At 49.3% G+C, this 24,580-nt stretch overlaps 1 protein-coding gene across 1 annotated transcript in view; it reads right to left on the bottom strand.

The window, feature by feature from the left end:
* Nucleotides 1–2,507: 2,507 nt before the first annotated feature.
* Nucleotides 2,508–24,580, bottom strand: part of IL1RAP (interleukin 1 receptor accessory protein) — a 61,321-nt gene continuing 39,248 nt past the window's right edge. Inside the window, exons 8-11 of the mRNA XM_065410988.1 lie at nt 22,748–22,896; nt 18,745–18,894; nt 17,955–18,098; nt 2,508–3,190 (exon numbers count right to left, since the gene is read on the bottom strand). Coding sequence (XP_065267060.1) covers nt 2,508–3,190; nt 17,955–18,098; nt 18,745–18,894; nt 22,748–22,896 — 1,126 coding nt within the window. The remainder of the gene's footprint in view (nt 3,191–17,954; nt 18,099–18,744; nt 18,895–22,747; nt 22,897–24,580) is intronic.

Here is a 24,580-nt window from a genome sequence, read left to right as displayed (position 1 = left end):
TCGGGAATGAACCTAACTGTATTCTAAGGTTCAGTCACTGGAGCTCTGCAGCTACACTGGATAGAGGAAACTATCCCAGTCATATTAGCACGAGCTGCCACAAAGCGTTACCAATTTTCAACAAACGAACGTCCACATTCTTGTGACATATCAAAACTCGGCTTCTCCTCCCAGTCGTTATAATAGCAAATAATCAAAGATTAGGCCAGCTCTTTGGCTGGAATAAACTGGCACACTTCTGCTGAAATCAGTGGAGCTACATGCCCATTTCCACCATCTGAGGTTTTGGCCCTTAGCATTTTACCTCCTCCCTGCCTGGCGGGATGGGAGTTTGTCTTAGCAAGGACTGAATTTGCCATTTTTACAGCCCTTCACAATTTTACCACCCTCTCCAACACATTTGACCGGCAGCTCTGTCCTTAACATAACTCACCACTTTACAACATGGTCACCCAAGGACAGAGCTCTCTGGTAAAACCTGATCTGTGCCTCCAATTAATAACCCAACCGGCTCCTGGCGATGATTGATTACAAAATATTTGGATTTCTTCGCTTGTATTTTCAGGTCTGTGAGACTCCCCCACAGTGAGGTGACACATCCAGCTGTTCATGACGGGGGAGGCTAGTGTGTTTTCTTCCCTTTTAATGAAGCTCTATGCCGTTTACTAGCTCTCCTGCCACACACAACCTCACTCCTCCTCCTCTACTTAATCACTCAAGGTTGATGTGACTTTATATGAACCTGGCTTGAGTCATGTAAAACTTGGCGTCATGCAGTACTGGAGAAAGACGGACAAACAGTTCTGCTGTGGGTGGAATGATGGGCGAGACCTTGAGGATATTCGAATTTTCACACTAGACAGGGCTGCTCATTTCAGACTCAAGTTTCATTTGGAATTCCTCCCCAACCATGTTGTTCTTTCTCCATTTCCTCCTAACGTTTGCCTCAGCTGTGCGCTACGTTTTTTAGTTCCTCATGAATCGTAATGGGAAAGCCCCGGGGGTTATGTTCAATGACAGAGAAAAGGGTAGAAGATTTGGCACAGGGGAGAGGCTGTGGAATGAATGCCACCTATCTGACTTTCAGAGATGACGGGAGGGTCGGCAGTATTAATCGAAGGCAGATGTAGGCCAGACCCTCAGCACTGACTCAATTATATCAATGCAGCTGCGTCCATTGACCCCAACCGAGCCTCTGTGCTGGTAGCCACACGCTTCCTACAGTAGATTCCCAACGCATACCCCCACACAGAAGAAAAATTAATAACAGCCACACTTAACTTAGAGACAAGCAATCAGACCGATTAAAGAGCTGGGGGAGGGATTAATTCCCAGGGAAAGGCCTCCAGAACTCAATGTGTGACACCAAATGACAGCTGAGGGGGTGAAGGTGGTAGTATTTGCAACCGCCCTGGGGGGAGGGGAATGGCTGTCGAGATGAAACCAAGCACAGGAAAAGGGAATTCAGGATGCACAGCAGGAAACACTGCTGCCGGACCCGAGGGAGGTGATCAAGGGCTCTTTTCGTGAATCACTTAATGAGACACAGTCCATTTGAAATCTAGGACGTTTCAACAGTGGGGTTTTTAAGTGTGTTTCAGGCCTTATCTCGCCTCTTTTGGGGCTGGCCACCCCATGTCTCTAAATGTTAGTGGCTGTGTGAAAGGCCCATCCCAACCAACGGGGGAACTGGCCTGACAGGGCCACCACTGAAACGGCCTGTGCACAAAGGGGAAGACTCTCGAAAGCACAATGAGCGGTGGGCACCTCACACCCTCTGTGCCTCTGAAAATCTACCCCCAGAGTGTTGTCTGGAGAACACTATTTTTCACTCTTTCAGCTCCAATGACCTTAACGGTGACTTCGACCAGTGGCACGCTAAAAGGCCTACAGAGTCTCGGGGGTTATTTTTTAAAGCGGTGACCATGTCCCTTTAAACCAGGATATGACAAAGCACCACAGGAAACACTGAAAAGGACCAATCCGGCCTCGGCAGGAGTTGGGGTTGGATCCTGCCCACAAGGAAATCAGTAATGAAGCTTTAATTGACTCAAAGGTGGAGGGTCAAGCCTGGGGTCACATCACACTTTTGTACCTCTTCATAAGGAGATTGTTTAGTCAACACCTCCCCTCCGATTCACCTCACAGGGACTCTTCCCTCTCCCATCTCCCTGGGCCGACTACAGCAACTGCTGATGGGGGAAAGCAACATAAGGGAAAGACTGAATGTCTTTTTATATCTATTTAGCAACCCAACCACGAATGCCCTGTGAGGCCCCAGAGGTCCCTAGATTAGTTTGGGACTAGATGGTCTTTCCCATCTCAAATGCCAATGAGTGGAACATTTGGTAACATCACTCCGGCCCTCCTGCATGGCCGTCGTTTGGCTGGAAAAGAATGAGGACATGTGCAAGGAAGTGGAGCCAGTCCGGGAAATCCCGAAAACCCTCGTCATTGCTCCATTCGCTTCGCATCCCCAGCGGCTCTGCTGTGGTCTGGGAACTCGGCTACAGAACGCAGACGTCATTGTTGTTGGACACATCGGTGTACTGGCAGAGCTGTGCGGCCGGGGGCTCCAGTCTGTTTCCGCCCGAGACCGGCTTGCAGAGGTGAGTCTCCCATTTGGACTTGGGCACGGCTGGGCTCTTCTGCCTGAGTTTATCGCCATGGTCACAGTACGTCACGCAACACTGACATGGCATGAACTCCTTGGCTTGGTGCTTGGTCTTTGGCCTGGGTTCTGGGGCCGCCCCGCTCTGAGCAGCAGCGCCCGTTCTGGAGCTCTGCAGTTCCCTCTGGCCTTTCAACCTGCTCCTCCTCCTCTGGACGGGATCCAGGCTGATGTCTGACTGTGAGGAGCAGCTCTCGTTCCAACCCGAGCCAGAGCTCAGGCTCCTCAGGGGCAGGGCGAAGCGTAAGGCCTTCCAGAACTTGGAGCCAGATGGCTTGGATTTATCCCCGTCCCATGTCACAAAGGAGACGGACTCCTTCAGCTGGAGAATGCCAGGATGGGTGATCTGCAGCGGCCTGTACTCCACCACAATGAGCTTGGTGGAGATGGCGTTCTGGCACACGATGCCCAGCTTGAACTCCAACAAGCTGATGCTCTTCTCCGTCAGGTAATCGGGGCTCAGCACCACGATCATCCTCCGGCTTCGCTGAATGAAGTCGAAAACTGCCTCAGTGGTATCTAGAGAGGCAAGGGCGGGAGAGGGAGAGGAGAACAAAGCCAAATGAGGCTATTTCACTGGACACATGCATTGCCCTTCCCAGCTGGAGAAGAGAGAAATTGGTTAGTGCAGCCCAGCAAACTTTTACTTGCCCATGGTCCCGGCCCACAACAAATCTCAACAGCTGATTTTTCAGCATCCCCATCATGGTGAGGGTTGGCAGGCAGATTCTGTGTCTGTCTGGTATGTTTTCTTTACAAGGCTGCTAGTGAATTTAGGAGCAAACCATACTAAGTCAGACCAGTGTTTGATCTGGTCCAGCATTCTGTCCCCAGCACTGCCAGGTGCACCTACTTCACAGGAAGGAGCAAGAGTCTCCCCAAGGGATAGGTAGGGAATTACCCGCCTATAGGGTTTACAGCTGTTTTGCATCACTAGAGCAATGCAAATGTCTTCTAGAAGATATCTCGGAATTAGTGTGGGGCAGGTCTCTGGCCTGTTCTCTGCAGGAGGTCAGACTAGATGATCAAAAATGGTCCCTTCTGGCTTGGAATCTAGGAAAGCAAACAGTTCATCTGGCTCCGAGAGCCTGTTTTTCAGAAGGCTACACCTGTAATGGACATCATTGGGGGCTTCCTGCCAACTCCAGAAAGCCACCTCTTCTTGTCTCACATTGGACATCCAAAAATTGAAGCATCCCAAATTAGAGACCTTTGAAAATGTTGGCCCTTGACTCCTCTATGTCTCAGTTCACCCTTCTCTAAAATGGGGATAATAAAAGTCCTGCCTTGCAGAGGGCTTCATTAAAGTTTGTACAGTAAGGCGAGCTCCTGAGATGGAAAGGTGGAAGACAAGCCCCGTGTATTTACTACTATTAATAGTACTGAAATGGAACTGAACCAAGGAACAGCCTTAGCCTTTCTGGCTATAGCTCAGATGATGCAGGTTATACAAAGTGTATTAGTGGCTGATAAATGCAACAGTTGTGACTAATGGCTTCAAGTGAACAGGATGGGGATTAATAGGGCTGTGCCACTTAGCAAATTCACTCACCCTAATTGACATCATTGGGTTTTCATGGTAATAAACACAGAAGGGTTGGCCACACACTGAGTGATGGCATCTGGCACAGGGTAGCTGGGACTTGGTAGTGTTTGACCGGGGCAGAGCGTGCTGGAGGGAAAACTTTAATAAACACAAGAAGAAAAATCCCCTATAAAGAGCTTCCTTTGCACAGGAGAACAAACCCAGCAACTTCCGTCGCCCTTGTTCAGATCCCTGACGTCTAGGAGCTGCCACGCGGGAAGGTTACGTTGCTGCATCATTCAGCAGTTTTAACACGCTTGTCTGGTCTCAGCTGTGCAATGCAGAACCAGACTGGGGGGAGGACAGAGATTGGCTTTTCCGGCAGGAAATGTTACTCGCTAGTGATTTCATTGTGAAGGTCTCTGGTCTGGTGCCTGCACATTTAGGTAGCATCTGTGTGCACCGCAGAGCACCCCAAAGTTATGTGCAAAAGGAATCTAAAAGTGACGCATTTCTATTAGCCCTTTAAAGGCTGTAAAGTTAGAGTATGTCTAGTGACCTAAGCATTCATTTGGCTAGCAGTCTGGAAAGGCTAGTTTGTGCATCAACAACCTGCTAGTATGTAGATAGGAAAGAGGTAAGCCTGAGCAGAATGAGAAGCCTTCCCAGACAAATGGATGATGGGAGAATAAGCGCCTAAGGGAGAGGTTGACTTTGATTAAGGATGAATTCCTAGCTCTGACACAGACTTCCTGGGTGACCTTGGGCATGTCACTTACTCTGTGCCTCAGTTTCCCCATCTGTAAAATGGGGTAATAGCCATGCCATCTCCCTTTTGTCTTTTTAGACTGAAAGCTCTTCAGGGCAGTGACTTTGTGTGTGTGTGTTTGTGTGCGTGCGCGCAGCCCCTACAAGGGGGCCCCTGATTGGGGCCTTTGGGTGCTATTTATAACATGAATAGGTACCATTATTTGGATGGCATACATGTGACTGAGGTGGTACCTAGGCCTCATGATGCTGGGTCTCTGCACAGGGGTGACTTCCACCCGCTAGGGTTCTATTTACAGTAGATGTTGCCACCGGGACAGAACATTTCGCCTTGGCTACACATATTTGCTGAGGAAGAAATGGAGTAAAATGAAACTCAGGAGAACCGTGCAAAGACTGAAATACAAAAGTGAAAATAAACATTTTATTTAAAAGTAATATATATATATATATATATATGTATAACCGAACAACACTGATACGTCACAAAAGTGAGAAAACGTAGAATGGAAAAAGGCCTTAAAACAGCAAATGAAATGGAAAGCAAAGTCCATTCCAATGTGTGCAAAGCCAGTTGAAAGGTTAAAATCCATGTGCATTTTATGTAACAACCTGGTATATGGATTGTGCCAGCTCTTTTTCAGACCCAAAGTCCAGAGTTTGGTCTGGAGACCAGAGGCCTAGCAAATAGTGATTAGCTAAGAGAAAGCTGGGGTAAACAAGACAACATTGCCTTTGCTAAGATATGCTTGGTCAGTAGAAATGCCAGATGTTGAAGCAATAACTGAATAATTATGTTTCATCCAATGTTTCAAATTAAACAAAGGATCCCTGTTCCTATTGTGTTTCTCCTGTAGGAAAACAGTCTTCCCACAGATCCAACCTTGAGTTTATGAAAAGTTGGCACGTCAGTATAAAGATATGGCATCCTTCCACCTCCCTTCCCAGGGACCAATGCCCTGCCTTAAGACATAAAGGAGACAATCTGTACTGTCATGTACTTTCACTGTTTCTTTGCTTTAACCCCTAGGAATGTACCTGTTGGACAATCAAAGGAGTTGCTCCATTCCTATGGACCCCAAATCAGAATTCAACATATATATTTTATACTAATAACATTTTATCAAAGTACTAATTAAATGTTAACTTGCTAACTTGAGACCATGGGCGGAGACATTATGTAACCTTTTAACCATTGGCTAATGTGCTATCTTGTCTTGCTGCAAAACCTATCCCGGGGTGTGGAACTGCCTACCCCGTCACTTTCCCCCGCCCATGGAAAATCTATATATTCCATTGTAATCAATTGATTGACAGGGTCTCTGAGCCTAATAAGCCAGGTGACATTCCGCCAGCACTGTGTGTAATAAACTCCTATGCTTGAGCTCTACACGGTGTGGATTTATGCCCTTCACCGGTCCTCCTCCGCAGTGAGATAAAATGAAGGACTTTACATTTAGCTATCTATTGACTAATGTAATGTTACAGCATGGAGTCAGATGAACGCACCAAATTAAAGGTACGAGCTGTGCTAAAATCCTGCACTGGGAACCAAATGCCATTCATAAATAAGTGGATAGGCTTATTTGGGACTGGCCCCAGCATCTGCCCTACGCATGGGACATTCAAAAAGCCAAACGCTGGCCTAACAGCTCTCATTGCCGTCAATGGTAACTTGCATGCTTTTATTCTTCATTGAATTGATGGAGATTGCCTGCCTCTTGGTAATCCTGTCGGGGAATGGGCACAAGCATCTTGAATCATTGATGTTGATGGAGTTACGCTGACTTACACCAGAGGAGGATCTGGTCCATTATTTTTTTTTTAAACTTTTTAAATCAGACAAGTAAAATTAAACACAGGGATTTCTTTCCTAAGATAAATCTCTACCAGCCTATTAACAAAGGATCTCCTGGTACCTAAGCCAGCGGTGAGATGCAAGATGCTAATGTCTGGGAGATGTGGGGACATTCAGATTTCATGCATGCAGGCTGTTTTTTAAATCAACTTAGAATACAACAAAAAGTGTTTGGAGTGTGATGTGGGGCCTCCCATCCTGCATGCAGATGTCAGAGCTGCTTGAAGATAACTCTGCCTACGTTTATAGCAAGGAGATGCTTAACGTTTCCAAAGCCCCAGCAGGAAAAAATGGGACAAAACGATGCACATTACAGGCAGGACCGGCTCCAGGGTTTTTGCCGCCCCAAGCGGCGGGAAAAAAAAAAAAAAGCCGCAATCGCAATTGCGATCGGCAGCTCCACCGCGCCGCTTTCTTCTTCGGCGGTAATTCGGTGGCAGGTGCTTCCCTCCGAGAGGGACCCGCCTCCGAATTGCCGCCGAACAGCCCGATGTGCCGCCCCTTCCCCTTGGCCGCCCCAAGCACCTGCTTGCTGGGCTGGTGCCTGGAGCCGGCCCTGATTACAGGTTAATCCTGGCTTTACAAAGTTTTATAAACTGTGAGGTGCTGGTTATATCACAAGTGAAAACATGGAGACGGAGTTTACGACAGCAGGAAACCACACTGCCTCCTGCAGAGCCAGCGGTGGATGACGGCCCCAGCACAGCAAAATACCTGCTTTATCCTAAGCAAATGAGCAGTTCTGTTGACTTCCAGGAAGCCACTCGGGACTTGGAGTCACCAGGACTATTCATTTGCTTAAAACTAAGTATGTGCGTAAAGGCTTTGCGGGAATGGGACCTTGGCTGTATCTCCAGCACAGCACAACTATTCCTGTCCAGTTGGATGGACAGTGCACAGATTCCAGCTGTTTCTTTTTAACAATGGCTCCACAATGTGCATCCCGGTCTCACCAATGGGCATCACAGGGCTGTGATGCTGGCAGACCAGGTGCCAGCTCATGCCAAGGCCCCTAGGTCCCAACTGAACGCTGATGAATGCAGAGCTGGAAACCCGTCTGGCTCAGCTGTGGGGTAGGATTATTAAAATAGGTATTAAACTTATAAAAATGTGTTAACACTTTATGAAATATGTGTAGAATGCTGCATGTATTAATCTCGCTTAACATCTGTAGCCCATGTTATAAGGTCACATTAAGTGTTGGCGTTGTAAACCTCTAGCTGTGTCAGTCATCAAACAGGAAAGGAGCTTTAACTCATGTAAAATGCTGGCTTCCTCCAGAAAGGGTTAGGCCCTGCCCTGCTCTGCAAGAAGGCCCATTGAAACCAAATGAGCCATTGTGAAACATCAAAGAACAAAGACATTAATTGCATTCGCCCCTTTTCCCCGCCCTCCCAGCAGAGGAGACCTGCGTGTAAACTCATCCCATCAATTTGAACTCGGGGAGGAAGGGAATAAAAATCCCCAGCTCTGTGCGGCTTGAACTCTTAGGGGCAAAGATTTCTAAGCCTAATCAAGAGTTCCCCAGGGCTTGGCCTGGGTTAGTCCTAAAGGACATAGAACTTGCATATTACAGCAACTTCTATTACCCCTTTGGAACCTAAGACGGAACCCATTTGTGTGTGTATGTTACCTGCTTTAACCTTGGAAATAGCTCTCATTTCTTTTCTTACTTAATACATCTTGTTTGTTTATTATAGGATTGGCTACCAGTGTTGGCTTTGGTGAGCTATAGGGTGCAACTGACCTGGGGTCAGTGACTGGACGTTTGGGACTGGGAGTAACCTGAATATTGTTGTGATTTTGGGGGGTAAGGGACCACGTATCACAAGGACAAGCTTACCTAGGTGGCACGATAGATCGGATTGCCCACGGGGACTGTCTGTGACTCCATGTTAAGGCTGTCACAGTGCTTGAGTTCACACTAGATAGATGGTTAGTGAAATCTAGGTATAGGACTCACAACCAGTTTGGGGTTTGTGCCATTTCTTCACAATCTGCCCTGAGGCTGGTACTCAAGCTTGTGAGCAGCTCCGGATAGCCTGACGCTACTCGGGTGACAGGGCGAGTTACAGGTCAACCAAGAGTTACAATCTTAGCCACAAACAATGTACATGCATTTGCCAGGAGTAACGCTCAATTCCAGAATAAAGCAAAAATGCCCTCATGTCCCAAGACATCTAGGTGCCTCAAGGGAGGCAGAGAATTTTAGGACACTAGTAAATGATTAACAAATCTACAGACACATGGAAAAACCAATCCTCCTTCCCTAGGAAAGCAGGGCAGAGCTGACCTGCCCTGAGAACTGATTGTCCTCTAATATTAAACATTTCGATCACAGCAGAGTCTCAAAGCGCCAGCCAGAGCCAGGCCCCATGATGCTGGGCTCTGTAATAAGACAGATGCTTGCCCCAGCGAGCTGACAATGGGAAAGGCTTACACTCCAGCACAGTGGCTTAGCACGCCAAGCCCTTGCCTATTCCAGCCAGTGCCGCTGCCTCCTGTCTAATCCAGGGTAAAGCAGCCCAGAGTGGAATTTTCAAAAGCTCCTGGCTTAACCCTGCTGCCACTGATGACAGGGGAGCTTTACCACTGACGTCACCGGGGGGAGCAGAGTGAGAGCATGAAGGAACAGCTGGAAGGCAGGCAGGACTGGTGCACTGGGGCCCAGCACCAACGGGCACTATTAAGACCATGAAAGACACTTGTCAGGACCGGTCAGACATGTGCCCGTGGCCCAGACCCGCTCCCCTTGTGCGTCGCACTGCTTCTTGCACATCCAGCCCTGCTAGTGTCCTTGGTGCTTCTCACTTCAGAGAGTGGGAATTCAGAAACAAAACATAGGTTGGCAAATACACTTCCATAACGGTTGTTCTAAAAAGGGTGGATCTACAAAACCAAAAATCAGGACAAGAGAATAAATAAAAATGCTTTATTGCTTCATACTCCTTAAAAATCTGCGCAGGGGGCGTTCAGCCTTCCCTGAAAATCTGGAAAGTATGTGCAGACTAGGGTGACCAGACAGCAAGTGTGAATAATCAGGACGGGGGTGGAGGGTAATAGTCTTCTATATAAGAAAACCCCCCAAATATCAGGACTGTCCCTATAAAATCGGGACATCTGGTCACCCTAGTGCAGAGTCAGTCCCTGGTGTCTCAACAAGAGCTGCTGAGGTCTGCCTGTTATATACGGTGAAATACAAGCAATGTTGTCGCTGCTGCACTTCTGAGCCGGGAGAGCAGTAAGTGCAGACATCCCAGTGGAATGTGAGCTCTCCGAAGTGCCACCCCAAGCATGCCTGGCACCAACAGATGTGCTGGTTGACTCACGTACCAAGGGCATGTAGATGTGGGCAGAACTTGGAGAGAGGTGGTTTGGGTTTTGGTTTTGAAACAAAATGTCTCCTTTAACTCCTTCCACAGTGTTTTCCAATGCCCAGCAGCATAGGTTGAACAGGGACGCTACTCTTCAGCAGTAAAGCGGAGCCGTCTGCAACCCTTGTGAAGTCCCTGAGCTTGTTCTACGAATAAGGGTCATGTGCATGTGAAGGCAGGATCTGTGGCACTGTATTAACGGAGAAACTCCCCTCGATTCCGAGGATTGGGCACCACAGGGGCTTGGAAACTCAGAAGACTGCCATGAGTTTCTGAGCTGGGCCAGCTTTTGCCAGAAGGGCTGTAAAACAAATACCACAAGAGTACCTTCAAAACAAAACATAAGTACATTTCTGTGACGATCGCTTCACATTTGTAAAGTCCCTGAAGGGAGTCGTTCCCATGGGAACACATCTGGGAACGGTACGGGCCAGCCGAGTCCTAGGTGTGAACATGTATTGTAGTGTACGTCCCATCCTGAAGCAGAAATCATGAGTGTCTGAATGAGCAACGTGGACACTCCCGTCTCCAAGGATCCTTACTGAAAGCATAACAGCCAGTCTGGTGACTTTGTTCAAACTGGCCCGGTGCTTCTATGAGGAGTGGCTACCGCCACGAGCCACTAATCAGAAGGGATGAAAGGTCATAAGGAGAGAAAGGGGGATCGAGGTCCCAGAATACAGGGGCAGAGCTCAGGTCAGATCCCAAGAGTGAGAATGCTGACCCATGCAAACGCCTCCCTTCCCCCAAAGGTGCTTGCACCCCTCCTGGATGGCAAATATTTAGCCCCTGAAAGTGGATGTAATGCTGATCAGTCTTATCCAGCTAAATAAAAGGGGGCACGTTTGAAACAGTGGCCAGTGAGCTCTTCTCTGACCAGGGCAGTTTGAAACGCCGTAGGGAAGTGCCGTTCTGAAATGCTCGAGACGGAATTCTTCATTGTAAACCCTCAGAGGACACGTTCTTGTCCCATCCCCAGCCTCGCTACCCCCTCCTCTATCAAACATCTCGCAGGGAGGAATTGGAAAGCTCCTGCTCACTGATGGTAGCGCGCCTGGTCTTCTTCTTCAGTGGCATCTCCACCTGCAGCTGCTTCCAGAACCTGCCCCGTGGGTACTTGGACTTCTCGCCTTTCCACTTAATGACAGTGAGCGCAGTCTTGGCCCGCTTCAGCTCCTTCACCTTGCTCTTCTTGATGGCTTTGTACTGGACCAGGATGACTCTGATGCTGCCCTGGGAGACCATGTTCTCCAGACCGGCTTTGAGCTCCAGAAGGGCTTGTGTGCCCTGAAGGACGTAGTTGGGGCTCAGCACGACGAGCAGGCGGCGGCTTTTCTGGATGAAGCTCAGAGTTTCGTCTGTGACAACTGGGAGAGAAAGACACCGAGCTGGTTAGTGACAGCGGCAAACGCGCCGCTGAGCGACTGCGGCAAAGCAGACCCTCCTGAGAGGTCGAGCCCCCCTGTGAGACCTGCATGGGGATATTCCAACCACTTCAGGCAGGCCTCCGCTCCAGCAGCCAGCACCCCCCTCCTGCCCAGCAGCTGGGCCTTCTCTGATCCACAAAGGAACTGCTACCCACTCCCAACCCCTTCTCTCCAAGCCACATGGCCTGGCTCCCCACGGGCAGAGCGTGGCTGCGGTCGCTCAGAGCCAGTGCCACGTAAACACCATTGCGCCACATTACAGTGATAGTCTCCATCGCTGGGGGACAGCCGCGTGTGGACAGCGAGGCTGCTTTGGGCCGGCCTGGATTTATCCCAGTTATAAATGGGACACAAAAGGAGGCCACGCAATCTAATGGAGCAAAGCACGGCTGTCACGGGGTGTCATCCACCTGGTCAATGCTGTCACCTCAGCTAGACGGAGATGCGATCTAAGAGAAGCCGGGACCATCTGTGTTTAATCCTGCTGTCACACAGACAGGCCTGTGGGTAAATCATTTCACTCCCCTGCCTCAGTTTCCCCCTCTGTGAGACGGGGATAGTAATTATCCACCCACAGGGGTGTTCTGAGGGTTAATTTAATTTTGAATTGCTGAGTTCTAACTACTCTCCTGGACCGATTATTAAGCTACTGCGCCTGGCTCCCACATCACCACACCGAGGGCACCACCACGGTGTTCCCAGATGCAGGGACCTCAGCCGCACCAGGCTTTTTAATGTGGGGTCTCTAAAGCGACACCGTGAGAGTCAGTGACACGGTAGCGGATGCCTTTGATTTCCAGCAGCAGCGAGCAGATTTGCCTTAGCCACCTTCACAAAATTAATGCAAAGTCCTTCTGAAAGCGCATCTCGCAGCGGCAGCTTCCGTAGTTTACGGGCAGAAAATAGAATGGAAAAGAAAGTAACGGCACTGAGCCGTCAAGGGTGTCTGATTCGCTCCTGCCAGCAGAACTGGAGGGATAATCCATCTCCCTCTGCTTCGTAATCAAGGACAGCATAATCCTCTCCCTATCACACAGGTGCACGCTCTGGGGCAGGTACCAGCTGCCCAAAGCTATCTCAGGGCCTGTCATGTTTCCCTAAGAAGTAGATGAGTTGAAGCCCAGCAGTGTGTGATGGGGGAGCAGCAGCAATGCCGTATGTGGCACGGCAACTGAACATGACCTCGCCGCTGTCCAGGTGGGCCGGGACGGGCACTTGGGGGACCTAACCAGAAGGCGGCAGCTGCTGACCATTGCTGTGAGCCTGCGTCACACAGATGGGTATGGAAGCGCCCCTGGTTGGGCTTGAAGGCGAGGGGTCCCTAGATCGGGTTGGAAGGGAGCGACAGCAAAGGGATATGGGCAGGCAGGAGAGAAGCAGAGACGTGAGCGTGCAGAGCAAGAGAAAGAGAGGTACGCTTGCAGGCACAGCATGGCAGGCAGATTCCGGTGACCCACTTTCTTTAGGAATTCGCTGGGGCCTGTCAGGAGTTAGTGGATTCTCATTCTAGGAAGTTATGTTTAGCAAATCTGGCTCCCCTGGTCACCCCAAGAGACGGGCTGCACCAATGCCAGCCACTCCACTGTCCATGCCGGAGGCAGCGAGAGGCAGATGTGTGGTGGGGACTAGAGCTCACACATGGAGCGTCACTACCTCTCGGGCACATTCTCCTGCTTTGGCAGAGGAGGTGGCCGGTGCATTTTGCAAGGGAGCATGAGGGTGAGGAGAGCCCTTTTCTGCACTCCTTGTTCCACACGTCCCCATGGCACTCTCATGGTCTTTGCTTCCGGAGCGTGGCACAGGAGGTTGGAGCCACATCGTAGAGGCCGGTGCAGCTCGGGGCCATGCTTGTTTGACCCGAGCACCAGATTCGTTTCTTCCTACAGGGCAGAGGCGTGGCCAGAGTCGCCTGGTGATGGCTGTGGTCAGATGCTTGGTGGCAGACATCACCATGCCCCCCGGGGGATGTAAACAAGGAGCTTTTCTTTTTGGGCAAGGACACGCAGCAGAAGAGCCCAGCCGCTCAGACACAAAGCGACGGCTACTCTGCCAATTACCCACATTACGGCGGAGCTCGACTGAAAGCTCTGCCCCCCCAGGAGTTCTTAGCACAGTGCCCAGCTGAGCGGTAGTGCTGGACTTGGCTGATTTATTTCCTTTAGCTCTTTATCTTTTTTAATCAGATCCCTGCTGCTTCTCTCTCTCTGTAGAGAATTTAGGAAGAGGATCAGGCTTGCCCTGAGGGCAGGATACCGCTGTCTGCCTGCAGACCTGCCACCTTCAGATATGATCCTGCCAGATCTTACAAGGCAACGAGAGGAAGGCTGTATCAACTCTTCGCTGGAAGAGTGCCACGGATTGGCTAGGGGCTGCAGGGAGTGGTGCTGGCCAGTCAGCAGATGCTGGTTAGAGCTGGCTGAATAACAGTAAAAAACATTCACCAAATAATTTGAATCATGTACCGAAATGTGTGAATAACTTTTGGCCAGCTCAAGAGATGACTGTCTCACTGAGTCACGCTGAACTGAAGTTCTGGTACGGCGCGAGGGCACCATGCTGCTGGAAATGCCACCTTCACACACTCACCACCAGCGGCCTTTGAAATTCCCATGGCCCTTTTCATTGTAGGCAATTTATAGGGACAAGATATTCCTCATGTCCTGTGCTAAACAACCCCTGGGTTCCACACACAAGGCGGATGAAGCAATCCCTGTGCACGCTGGTTGGAAAGCGCTTTGGGACCCTTTGAGAGGAAAGATGCTCTGTTGTTTTGAACTGGACCAGTCCCCGAGGAAGCAGAGTGGGTGATATCGCACATGGAGAGAAAGCGGGGTGAGAACACCAGAGTGAAAGGCAGAGAACGATTTATAGTTAGTTCCCAAGGAAAATGTGCATTTGCTGGGTTATGAGAGAATCACAGCAGCCAGCACCCTTTGAGAGCCAGGCCAGAACAGAACAGTGGAGCTGTAGGTCAGACGCAGAGCTGTCCTTCCTGCTGATATAAAATAGCTGTGGAACATAACGAGCAGAGACGTGAACCATAACGAGGCAGGGAAGAGAGTAGTCAATTAATGGGCATCTGGGACCAACACCAGAAGGAAAGGAAACAGTTAAGCACTTCCTAAAGCAACCAGCCAATCTGCTCTTGAAACATTCTGCCCCATGCGTGCTTGGCTTCATTACAGTAATGTAGGACTGGACAGGACTTCGAGAGGTCGTCTAGTCCAGCTCTCTGCACTGAGGCAGGACTAAGTATTATCTAGACCATCCCTGACAGGTGTTTGTCTAATCTTAAGAACCCCCAATGACAGAGATTCCACAACCTCCCTAGACAATTTATTCCAGTGCTTAACCACCCTGACAGGAAGTTTTTTCCTAATTTCTAACCTAAACCTCCCTTGCTGCAATTTAAGCCCATTGCTTCTTGTCCTATCCTCAGCGGTTAAGGAGAACAATTTATCACCCTCCTCTTTATAACAATCTTTTATGTATTTGTTGAAGTCTGTTATCATGTCCCCCCTCAGTCTTTTCTTCTCCAGGCTAAACAAACCCAATTTTTTCAGTCCTCCCTCAGAGGTCAGGTTTTCTAGACCTTTAATCATTTTTGTTACTCTCCTCTGGACGTTCTCCAATTTGTCCACATCTTTCCTGAAGTGTGGTGCCCAGAACTGGACACAATACTCCAGTTGAGGTCTTATCAGCGCCAAATAGAGCAGAAGAATTACTTCTCGTGTTTTGCTTGCAACACTCCTGCTAATACATCCCAGAATGATGTTCACCTTTTTGGCAACAGTGTTACATTGTTAACTCATATTTAGTCAGTGATCCTCTATAACCCCCAGATTCTTTTCTGCAATACTCCTTCCTAGGCAGTCGTTTCCCATTTTGTATTTATGCAGTTGATTATTCCTTCCTAAGTGAAGTACTTTCGTTTTCTGTTACCCGTCTTTCCTTCCTCATTGAGTGAGGATCCTCCCATTCATGTTCCAACAACACAGGCCTACCCTGTTTCTGCCATCATTGTTCCTACTCTGGGGCCATGGGACCTTAGTTCTGGCTTTGTGCCACATCTCACCCTTAATGACCTGCTCTACCTGGAGCTTACTGCAAAAATGACATTGGGGGTTCCAAGTGTATCGCCTCTCAGGGACTCCAACTTACCTGCCCGCAAATACGTTTTATGTCTAACTGCCAGCCCTGCAAACCCTACCTGGGATCTGAGAGCCAAGCTGGATTCTTTCCTTCTTGTACATCACCACCAGCAATAAAGAGACGGTAGGCTAAACTATGCCTTCCAGTGACACCTGTGCCAACACACGACTGGAACTTCATGAATCAATCCTGCTGATGCACAAGAAGGGACAGAACCTCTCTCTCCCAGAGCAGCATCAGCTCTGCAAGGTGAACTGGAGCAGAAAACCATAAAAATATCAACTTGCTGATCTGACTGCTAACAGGCACCGGGAGCAGATCTGCTGCGGAAGGAGAGGCCAAGTTTACAGAGTCTCTTCGCAGCACAGAACTGCACTTTTTAGCCCACGGCTGCCTCAAAATTGTGTTAAGAAGTAGAATAAACCCTGAAGATTTAGCCTAGAAAAAAACAAAACAACTTAAATCATCAGTGTTCACCAAACCCTCCCTCTGCTGTCTGGTGCTTGGCAGGGGCGGAACTAACCTGCTATTTTCACTTTGAGTCGGTGCCCAAAGCCCCCAGTCAGGATTGGAGCCTGCTGTAAAACTGTAAGTTTTCGTAAAGGGCCAGATGATGCTGTCAAGTGACACCCGTGCAAACACCTGGTGGGAACTGCTCTGTGGCTCCATGGTTTGGCGACATAAAAATGGTTCTCCTGAGCCTCCTCCCACCTGGGATTGTCAGTGGGTGGAAGGAAGGAGGAGCCACGGTCCTTCCCCTTTCTCTCAGCATTCACACCCTGTGGGATGCAAGGCCTCCGTCTACTGACCACTGGCCTTAGCTAGGCAGACGGGAACAACGGAGAGTGAACAGCTGCTGGACTGAACTATCCAGGGCTGGCTGCAGGAGCCTGCTCCTTCCGAGCATCTGCCAGAGCCTGACCATTGGCGAAAACAAACAAGCTGGCGTACGGCTCGCCTCTTCGTGCAGCCTTTGCATTGACCAACCACCCAGTGGCTTTGGCTGGTCACCCACTTGGTGATTCATCTTTGCTTATCTGTCAAAGGGGTGGCACCCAAGCACCTTGTCAACGGACTCTGCATGGGACTAGGAGAGCAAAAGGACCCAGGGTCTGATTCTGATCTCTTGCAGCTGCTCAGACTGGTGTATGACTCCAGGGGAGTCACTCCTGGTTTGGGATAACTGAGTGCACAAGCCTCTACTTTGGAACACCCTAGCTAGTGATTTTTACCAGCACACGTTCTGACACAGCCAGGCCCTCACCCAAAGCCCACTGAAATCAAGAGCAGTCTTTCCATTGACTTCAGTGGCGGTGGCCCTTATCTAGCCTCCTACTGAGGTACTGGCACCCTCTGTGCCCTGTAGCCATGTGGGGTTCCCCAGAAGATGGGGCATTTGGAGCACGGGCTGTTCTTGCATCTTTGCTTCTGCAACCCCAGGTTTGTACAACTGATCCAAGGAGGGTCCTGGATTTGGCCACTCCCGGGTGTGGAGTCCCTTGGCCCTGTCCATCAGTAATGGGTGGGCCCCCCAAAAATACAAATGTAGTATTTGCTATTCAGGGTTATGAATATGCTGATATTTACTAAGGATAGACATGCTCCAGGGTATGAGCTACTCTCTAATTAATGGGGATTAGTAGGAAACTTTCCCTGAGGACTGGTCATCCCATCACTGCTATAGCAGGGTTTACTGCACCTTCCTCTGACACAGCGGGTGCTAGCCAGGGTCAGTGACGTGGTAATGCACTGGATGGATTACGGATCTGGGCTAGTACAATAAATCCCCTATTCCTCAGTCCACCCCCTCCCCCCCCCCAACGTTATCCTCTCCTCCTCAGGCCAGTTCAGAAGTTTTATTTAAGGATAGGGGTCTGGTTGCCTTGCGGTGCTTTTAGAGCGCAGTTCAGCACTCCTCCTGGAAAGAGCATTGAAAAATACCAACTGTCATTTGACCACGACAGTGCCCCGCACACTGGCTCCAAGTGTTTGCAACATCCCGTGAAGCAAGATGCCGGAATCTGCTCCGAGGGATGTTTAAGGGCGTGGGGGACGTTGCTTTGAAATAAAGTGTAACATGAAAGGCCAGGTTGTTCTCACCCTCCTCTCAATCACCATGGCCTCCCACCTACTAAAGGGGAAGGGCATGAATGGCGGGCATCCCCCGGGACATACTCACTTCCCCCGGGGAGGCTGTCTCTGTCGAAGATACACAGCTTGTATCCAAACTCATTCTCCAGGACTCCACGCAGGGTTAGCAGCACGAACTCCTCCTCCTCGGCATTCCGGGCATAGGACACGTAAATGTCATACTCCTTCCCGTCTGAGAGAGACACTTCGGTTACTGGCTACGGCCTGTGCCTTCCTCCGCCATTCAGCCCCCGCCTCCCCTGCTGCCTCTCGGTCTTACAGACGCCGGGGACCTGTACCTACGAGCCATCTCGCCAGACAAGGCTCTGCGCTTCTCCAGCCTCGGCCAGACTCAAAGCGCCTGGCACACATTCATGGGATCAGCAGCAAACCCGCCATTCCAGCCAGGGACCTACTATCATCCCAGTTCTCCATAGGAAGAAATAGCAGTGCGGCGTGCCTGGGGGATGAGCTCAGAGTGACATAAGAAGCCTGATTCTGTGCTCGAGACAGAAGACCATTCTTTCCACACCCTTAGCAGAGAGGCCGGAGACCGGACAACATAGCCCTGTCCCTCGAGACGGTCCCATGAAGCAATGTGTGGAGAGCTTACACTACCACGGCCATGCCGCACCTACTGCAAGGATACCCTCCTAGACCCTGCCTCTGGCTCTTCTCGCGAGCACTCCGTTCACGCCGAAAGGGAAAACAGTTAAGGACATTTAGGGTCAGTGATACCCTGCTTCTGGAGGGGTAGAAATGGCCTGACACAAAGTTATCTCCAGAACCAAAGGGACTGGCAGCAAGAAGCAGGCCCTGTAACTCTGTGAAACCCTTACCTAGAATGGCTTCGTCCGTTCCAAAGTGAGCCCGGTAGAAGAGAACCATTTCGAGCCAATAAACGTGGTAGACGACGATCAGGATCACCACCAGCAAGACGGTGGATCCTAGTCCGCAGGCCAGTTCCACAGTGTACCTTGGAGCTAGAACTGGGGTTAAAAACAGACAGGTCTTTTTTCATGGAATACGCTGGTCTTCCATTTTAATGGGCACATGGCTGGATCACAGGCAGCCGAAGGGCATAATACAATGTGAGCCCATCTGTAAATGGAGGTTTCTGTAGGACATCAAAGGCTAATGCCTAAATAAAAACACACACACACACACACACACACCCTGGGCAGTTTTAGGAGGCTGGGCGGTTGCAACATGAAGGAGGCAATTGAAAGGGAGACAAAATGACTGAAGGGCCAGTTCTGCTCCCCATACACACACTGAAGATGGGTCACTCCCCGCATCTTCCCGGAGCAAGACAGAGGCCAGGGAGGAATCTCTGAGTTACAATTCCTTTCTGCTGCAGGATGGCCCTCACTCTGGGCTGGGCCCAAAGGCTCAAGCTGGCCCCAGAGGGTACGATTGTGAAAGCCGCCTTTTCAGGAACAATCATAGCCTTGGAAACAGCATGTAGCAAGTGCAGTGGGTGTGATCGGCGCATGGATACGGGGAAAGCCAGGCCGTAACCAACAGCCCCAGCCTGGAGCGGAATAACTCATGGCCACCATCTTATGCTCCTCTCATGCCTTGTCCCAAAGAGATAACAAGTATGTCAGTAGCATCCCCCGACTGTTTCTAGTCACGAACCAGAAGGAAGGCTCTGAGAAAACACTGGAAAGACTGAAATGTTTCCAAAGAGGTAAGATGACTTGTCCTAAGCAAGACAGACTCTCTCATGAAGCCAGCATTTGCTAACAGTAGTATCTGAGATGCCCCTGTTTTTCCTCATACTTAGAACAGGAATTAACATGGTAACTGTGTGGCATCACTAGGCAAATACTGCTCTTTTAATGGGCACAGCCGAACTAAGTGACATGTGCAGCGGCAGTTTGGATAGACAGCCATCAGCAGTAAGTAGAAGAATCACAAAACTCGTGAATATAACTGAGCTTTATTAGCGAACAAACCAAACCACCAGAAAGAGAATATACAAACTGAAAGAATCCACCAAGTCTCCATGGGTAGCAAACAGTACAAGAGATACACGGAACCGTGAAAGAGACAATCCCAAGAAGAATAAAACCAGGAGCCAGAAATGAATATAAACCAGTGGCAGGGAGAGGGGGAAATTTTTTCATAGCCAACATAAAAGAAATACAAGCCCACTTGTTAACATTTATAAGGCAAATGGTACTGAGAGGTTAGGTCCTGGCCAGCTTGAGCCGCGAGTGACATGATGTGATGGTCTGCAGCTAGTTGACTTTAGCCTGCAGAGGTCCTGGCTGGTTCTTGCACTCTGCTGTGGAATGGAGCAGAAAGAAAAAAAGAGGACATAAGTAACTTGTCTACAGAAAGAGAAGCTTCCAGTCAACTCTCCTGGGGTCTGACAAAGTGGACAGGAGGGAAAGAGAGACAGTTGCAGACAGTCAAGCATCAGTCAGCCAAGAAACAGTGTTCTGTGAGGTCCTGGATGGCTGTGTTTTCTAATCAAAGGGTCAGCTTGCCAGGCATCTCCATTTTCCTATCCAGAGACAAGAAGTAAGTGCATAGACACTACAGTGATGACCGCTAGAGAAAAGCCTAAGGTGGGCAGATAGATAGATGGCTCTAACCAAACTCTGGCCTTGATGAATTGCATGCTCTGTCTGGGGCGCCTGTCTGAAGAGACACACAAAGATTGTCGCGAGTGGACAATTCTATAAAGAAAAGGGGCGGAGAATAGCTGTGAAGCAGTCGTTAGTGAGGAAAGCCTTCCTTCGAGTCAATCATGTCTAAACTCCCAGCAACCCTGGCGGCAGCAGAGTAGAACATGAGGAGCCAAACGTCGTGCTAATGAAGATCTTTGAAATCCAGAGGACGACGCCTCGTGCTGACAGATGGAGAGTAGGAGCCACAAAGTTGTTCGACTTGAGTCAGGAAAAGTCTATTTTTTGGCATCTTGCATTTGAAATAAGTTAAACCGGGCAGACTCCGCTCTGGTGGAGCTTCTTAGAAACAGCAGTCTTTCCTGATGTGCCGCCGGGCAGTCTCTGTACAGTGCTGTCACCCACTTGAGGTGAGTGAGGTAACAGAAATGTCTGCCTGGCTAAGGAAACCTGGTGCGGACATGCCTGAACAAAGGGTTTTGGCTGCTGTGACATGGGTGTGTGAAACAGGAAAAATACCTCTCAGGTTAAGAGAGAAACTGCTCTAGAAAAAGTCGGCTTGCGAAGTCAATGTCTCCGAATTATACTTTTTATCTGGAATTTGCCCACAGTCCTGGCAGTCCTAGATCACCCTCCCACAGTGACCGAGGCAGGAACCAAAACCAGAGCACGGTGCGGAGTGTTTCATGCTCTGAGGTCTGTTTAGTCTCCCTCTGGGCATCTCAAAGGAACGTGACCTTGAAGGGTTTCAAGCACCAGCAACGTCCAAAAGGCATTTCCTGTCTGTCCGATCACACTGGCGGGGAAGCAGTAAGGTGGTGACCTGCCTCAGGGACACTCTGCCAGAAAACCCATAATGAGAGACCACAAACGTCTTTTCTCTTCAAAGAGGCCCCAGGGTCAGAGAGGATGCTCAGATTAGCATTTCCCAGTGAAGGGCAGTTATCTGACATTGGCTAAAGTTGTTTCTTTAAGTGAAATCCAGACTCACGGGCCTGTTCTACTGATGCACAGGGCCTGGGTCACCCCACACTAAAAATACTGTGTTTAACAGGGGTGAACAGCTTCGGTTGGAAGAACCTGTGTGCTCATGCCAGGGTGAGTTTCCACTGACCCTCTTGCAAAGCGGTGGCATGTTTAAAGCAGGGAAAAGAGCCCGAACAGCACCTGGGACAGTGACCACTGCTAGGCTCCAAAGGGAGGTCAGTGCATAGCTCTACCGGCAAGTCTAATCAGCCCATGGTTTTTTCGATTTCCTGGTGCACAGTCCAGAAATGCCATGCCTCAGCAAAAGCTCCCCCATCCTGTGCTGACAGCACCCACTGCATGTACCGCTTGGCACGGGGTTGGAGGAAAATATTCTTCCATCATTTAGGGCAGAATGGTTTATGTAGTTCAGTGACCGGGATCTCGAGCTTTAAAAGAAGAGACAGAGTACAAAAAAGGCCGCAGCTTCCCACACAACCCAGCTTGGTCAGCAGAAATGAACGTAGAAAAGCCATCAGATCTGGCGGCTGCAGGATGCATCTTCTCCTCCCGCGGTACAGAGATAAATGGGAACCGTGTCCATGCACCACGGAGATAACAGATGTCTAAAGAACAACTGGATGGCACCTCCGAGAGGGGTCTGACCGCTGACGTAGTGTAACAACCTGGTGCCGGCCCCTGAACTGGAAAACACCTCGGGGCAGAACGCCATGAGCCCCTGCTCCCCGAGGGCTAGATCGAGCCTTTAGGCTCAGCCCGTGGAAGGGCGACAAGTCGCTGCGCCACCCCAGAAGCGGCACCAACAAGGAACCGTGACTCAGACAGAATTCTCCCTTGCTTTGAGGGAGAGTTCGTCCCTTCCTTCCTTTCAGGGTGCAACTTACTAGCCTCTTTGGCCCTGCTCCACTTGGTGCCTAGAGGGATTGGAACCATGATTTCACACCCCATCTTTCTCCACACCCACCTGAGCGCAGTGGGGAATATCAGGCATGCAGCCTCCACTCTCGTCCCTATAGCCGGAAGTGCAATCTGGGTAGCAATAAGAAGGCTACACAGGAGCAGAGGGAGCAGGAAATATTTACTCCCTCTATTCCCTTGTATGACCGCGTTCAGCCAAGGCCCATCTTGCCCCAAGAAATTTCTTCCACATTCGACCATGCGTCTAAGATTTTTGCCTTGCTGCATCCGTTAAGCCGCGGTTGAGCAAATCCATTACCTTTCATTCTCACCAGGGCCGCGTGGTGAACCTCCCCTCTGGTGTTTCTGGCATGACAGGTGTAGTTCCGCTTCAAGTCCTTGGCTGTGACCTTGGGAATGGTCAGAATCTTTGTGACCTGCTTGTGTCCAAGGTTGTCAGTAACGACGCTGGAACAGAAAAGTTAAAGGGTTGCACATGCTAACGCTGGCTGCACTGTTTGTGATTTTTATATATATACACACATACACTCACACACACACAATTCAGCCTTTTCTTTTTTGCAAAATCACACCCATATTTAGGAATTGCTTCATTTTTCACAGGAACGTTTACAGCAGAACGGTTTGACCTTTTGGTTGCTCTGTGAACTGGTTTCGTTTAATTTTCTTGGCATTACTTTTGCTTATTGCCAGCGTGCGAAATATGATTGTTTAACTGGTGTCCTGGGGCATTTTAGAGGGGAAGGGTGGGCTTCCCATAAGGCACTGGACAAAGACTCATGAGATCTGGGTTCAGTATCCACCTTCATCACAAACTCTCTGTGGGACCCTGGGCAAGTCATTTAGTCTCTCTGTGCCTCAATTAGCCATCTCTAAAATGGGGATAATAAGATTTCCTTTCTCCTCCACTTCGTTTTGTCTGTCTAGTCTGTAAACTCTTTTTGAAACAGGGACTGTCCTTCAATATGTGTCTGTACAACAACCAGCACACTGGACCCCCAATCTTGGTTGGAACCCCTATGTGCTACTGTAACACCTAGTCATAGATTCACAAATTCCAGAGCCAGGAGGGAGAGTTGTGGTCACTGAGTCTGACCTCTTGTATAGTGCAGGTCAGACAACTTGCCCCAAATCATTTATAGAGCAGATCTTCTAGACTAACACCCCATCTTAATTTTTAAATTGTCATTGACAGAGAATTCACCACAGCCCTGTTCCAATGGTTAATAACTCTTGCTATTAAAACATTATGCCTTATTTCCAGTCTGAATTTGTCTAGCTTCAACTTCCAACCAATGGATCATGTTCTACCTTTTTCTGCTAGATTGAAGAGCCCATTGTTAAATATTTGTCTCCCATGTAGGTACTTACAGACTGTCATCAAGTCACCCCTTAACCTTCTCTTTGTTAAACTCAATAGATGGAGCTCTTTGAGTCTACCACTGTAAGGCAGGTTTTCTAATCCTTTAATCATTCTCATGGCTCTTCTCTGAACCCTCTGCAATTTATCAACATCCTTCTTGAATTGTGGGCACCAGAACTGGACACACGATTCCAGCAGTGGCTGCACATTACTGCAACAAATAGATGTAAAATAATCGCTCTGCTACTTTATATCCCCCTGCCCTCCATCCCAGGATCACACGAGCTTTTTTGGCCACAGCATCACACTGGGAGCTCAAGTTCAGCTGATTCTCCACCATGACCCCCAAATCTTTTTCAGAGTCGCTGCTTCCCAGGAGAGAGTGCCCCATCCTGTAAGTAAGGCCTGCATTCTTATGTACATGGCATTCTAATGATGATAATGCTCATCTTCAAATGAATTCTGTTTCATCTCCAAGCTAATTATGGATTGGTTCTACTACCCATCATATTTATTAATAGTCTTATGAACAAAATGATGACTGTCTGACCCAGTACGGCCGTTCTTATGTTCCTTAGAGGGCAGTGGCACACACTAGCCAGTTTGTGATGCTATTCCCAATGATGAGCTCTCATTAGCTTATGGAGTCTCCTAACAATGTCTCTTTTGAAAGAAAACTTGGTGACAAACAATGAGCAGATCGTGGTTAAGTATCATAACTACGCACGGGTGCCGCACTGCACCCTGAAGGGATTTGATCTGACTAAC

The sequence above is a fragment of the Emys orbicularis genome, chromosome 9 (assembly GCF_028017835.1).
Source record: "Emys orbicularis isolate rEmyOrb1 chromosome 9, rEmyOrb1.hap1, whole genome shotgun sequence".
In the NCBI taxonomy this organism is placed as follows: domain Eukaryota; kingdom Metazoa; phylum Chordata; order Testudines; family Emydidae; genus Emys; species Emys orbicularis.
This window is presented reverse-complemented; position numbering and strand designations above follow the sequence as displayed.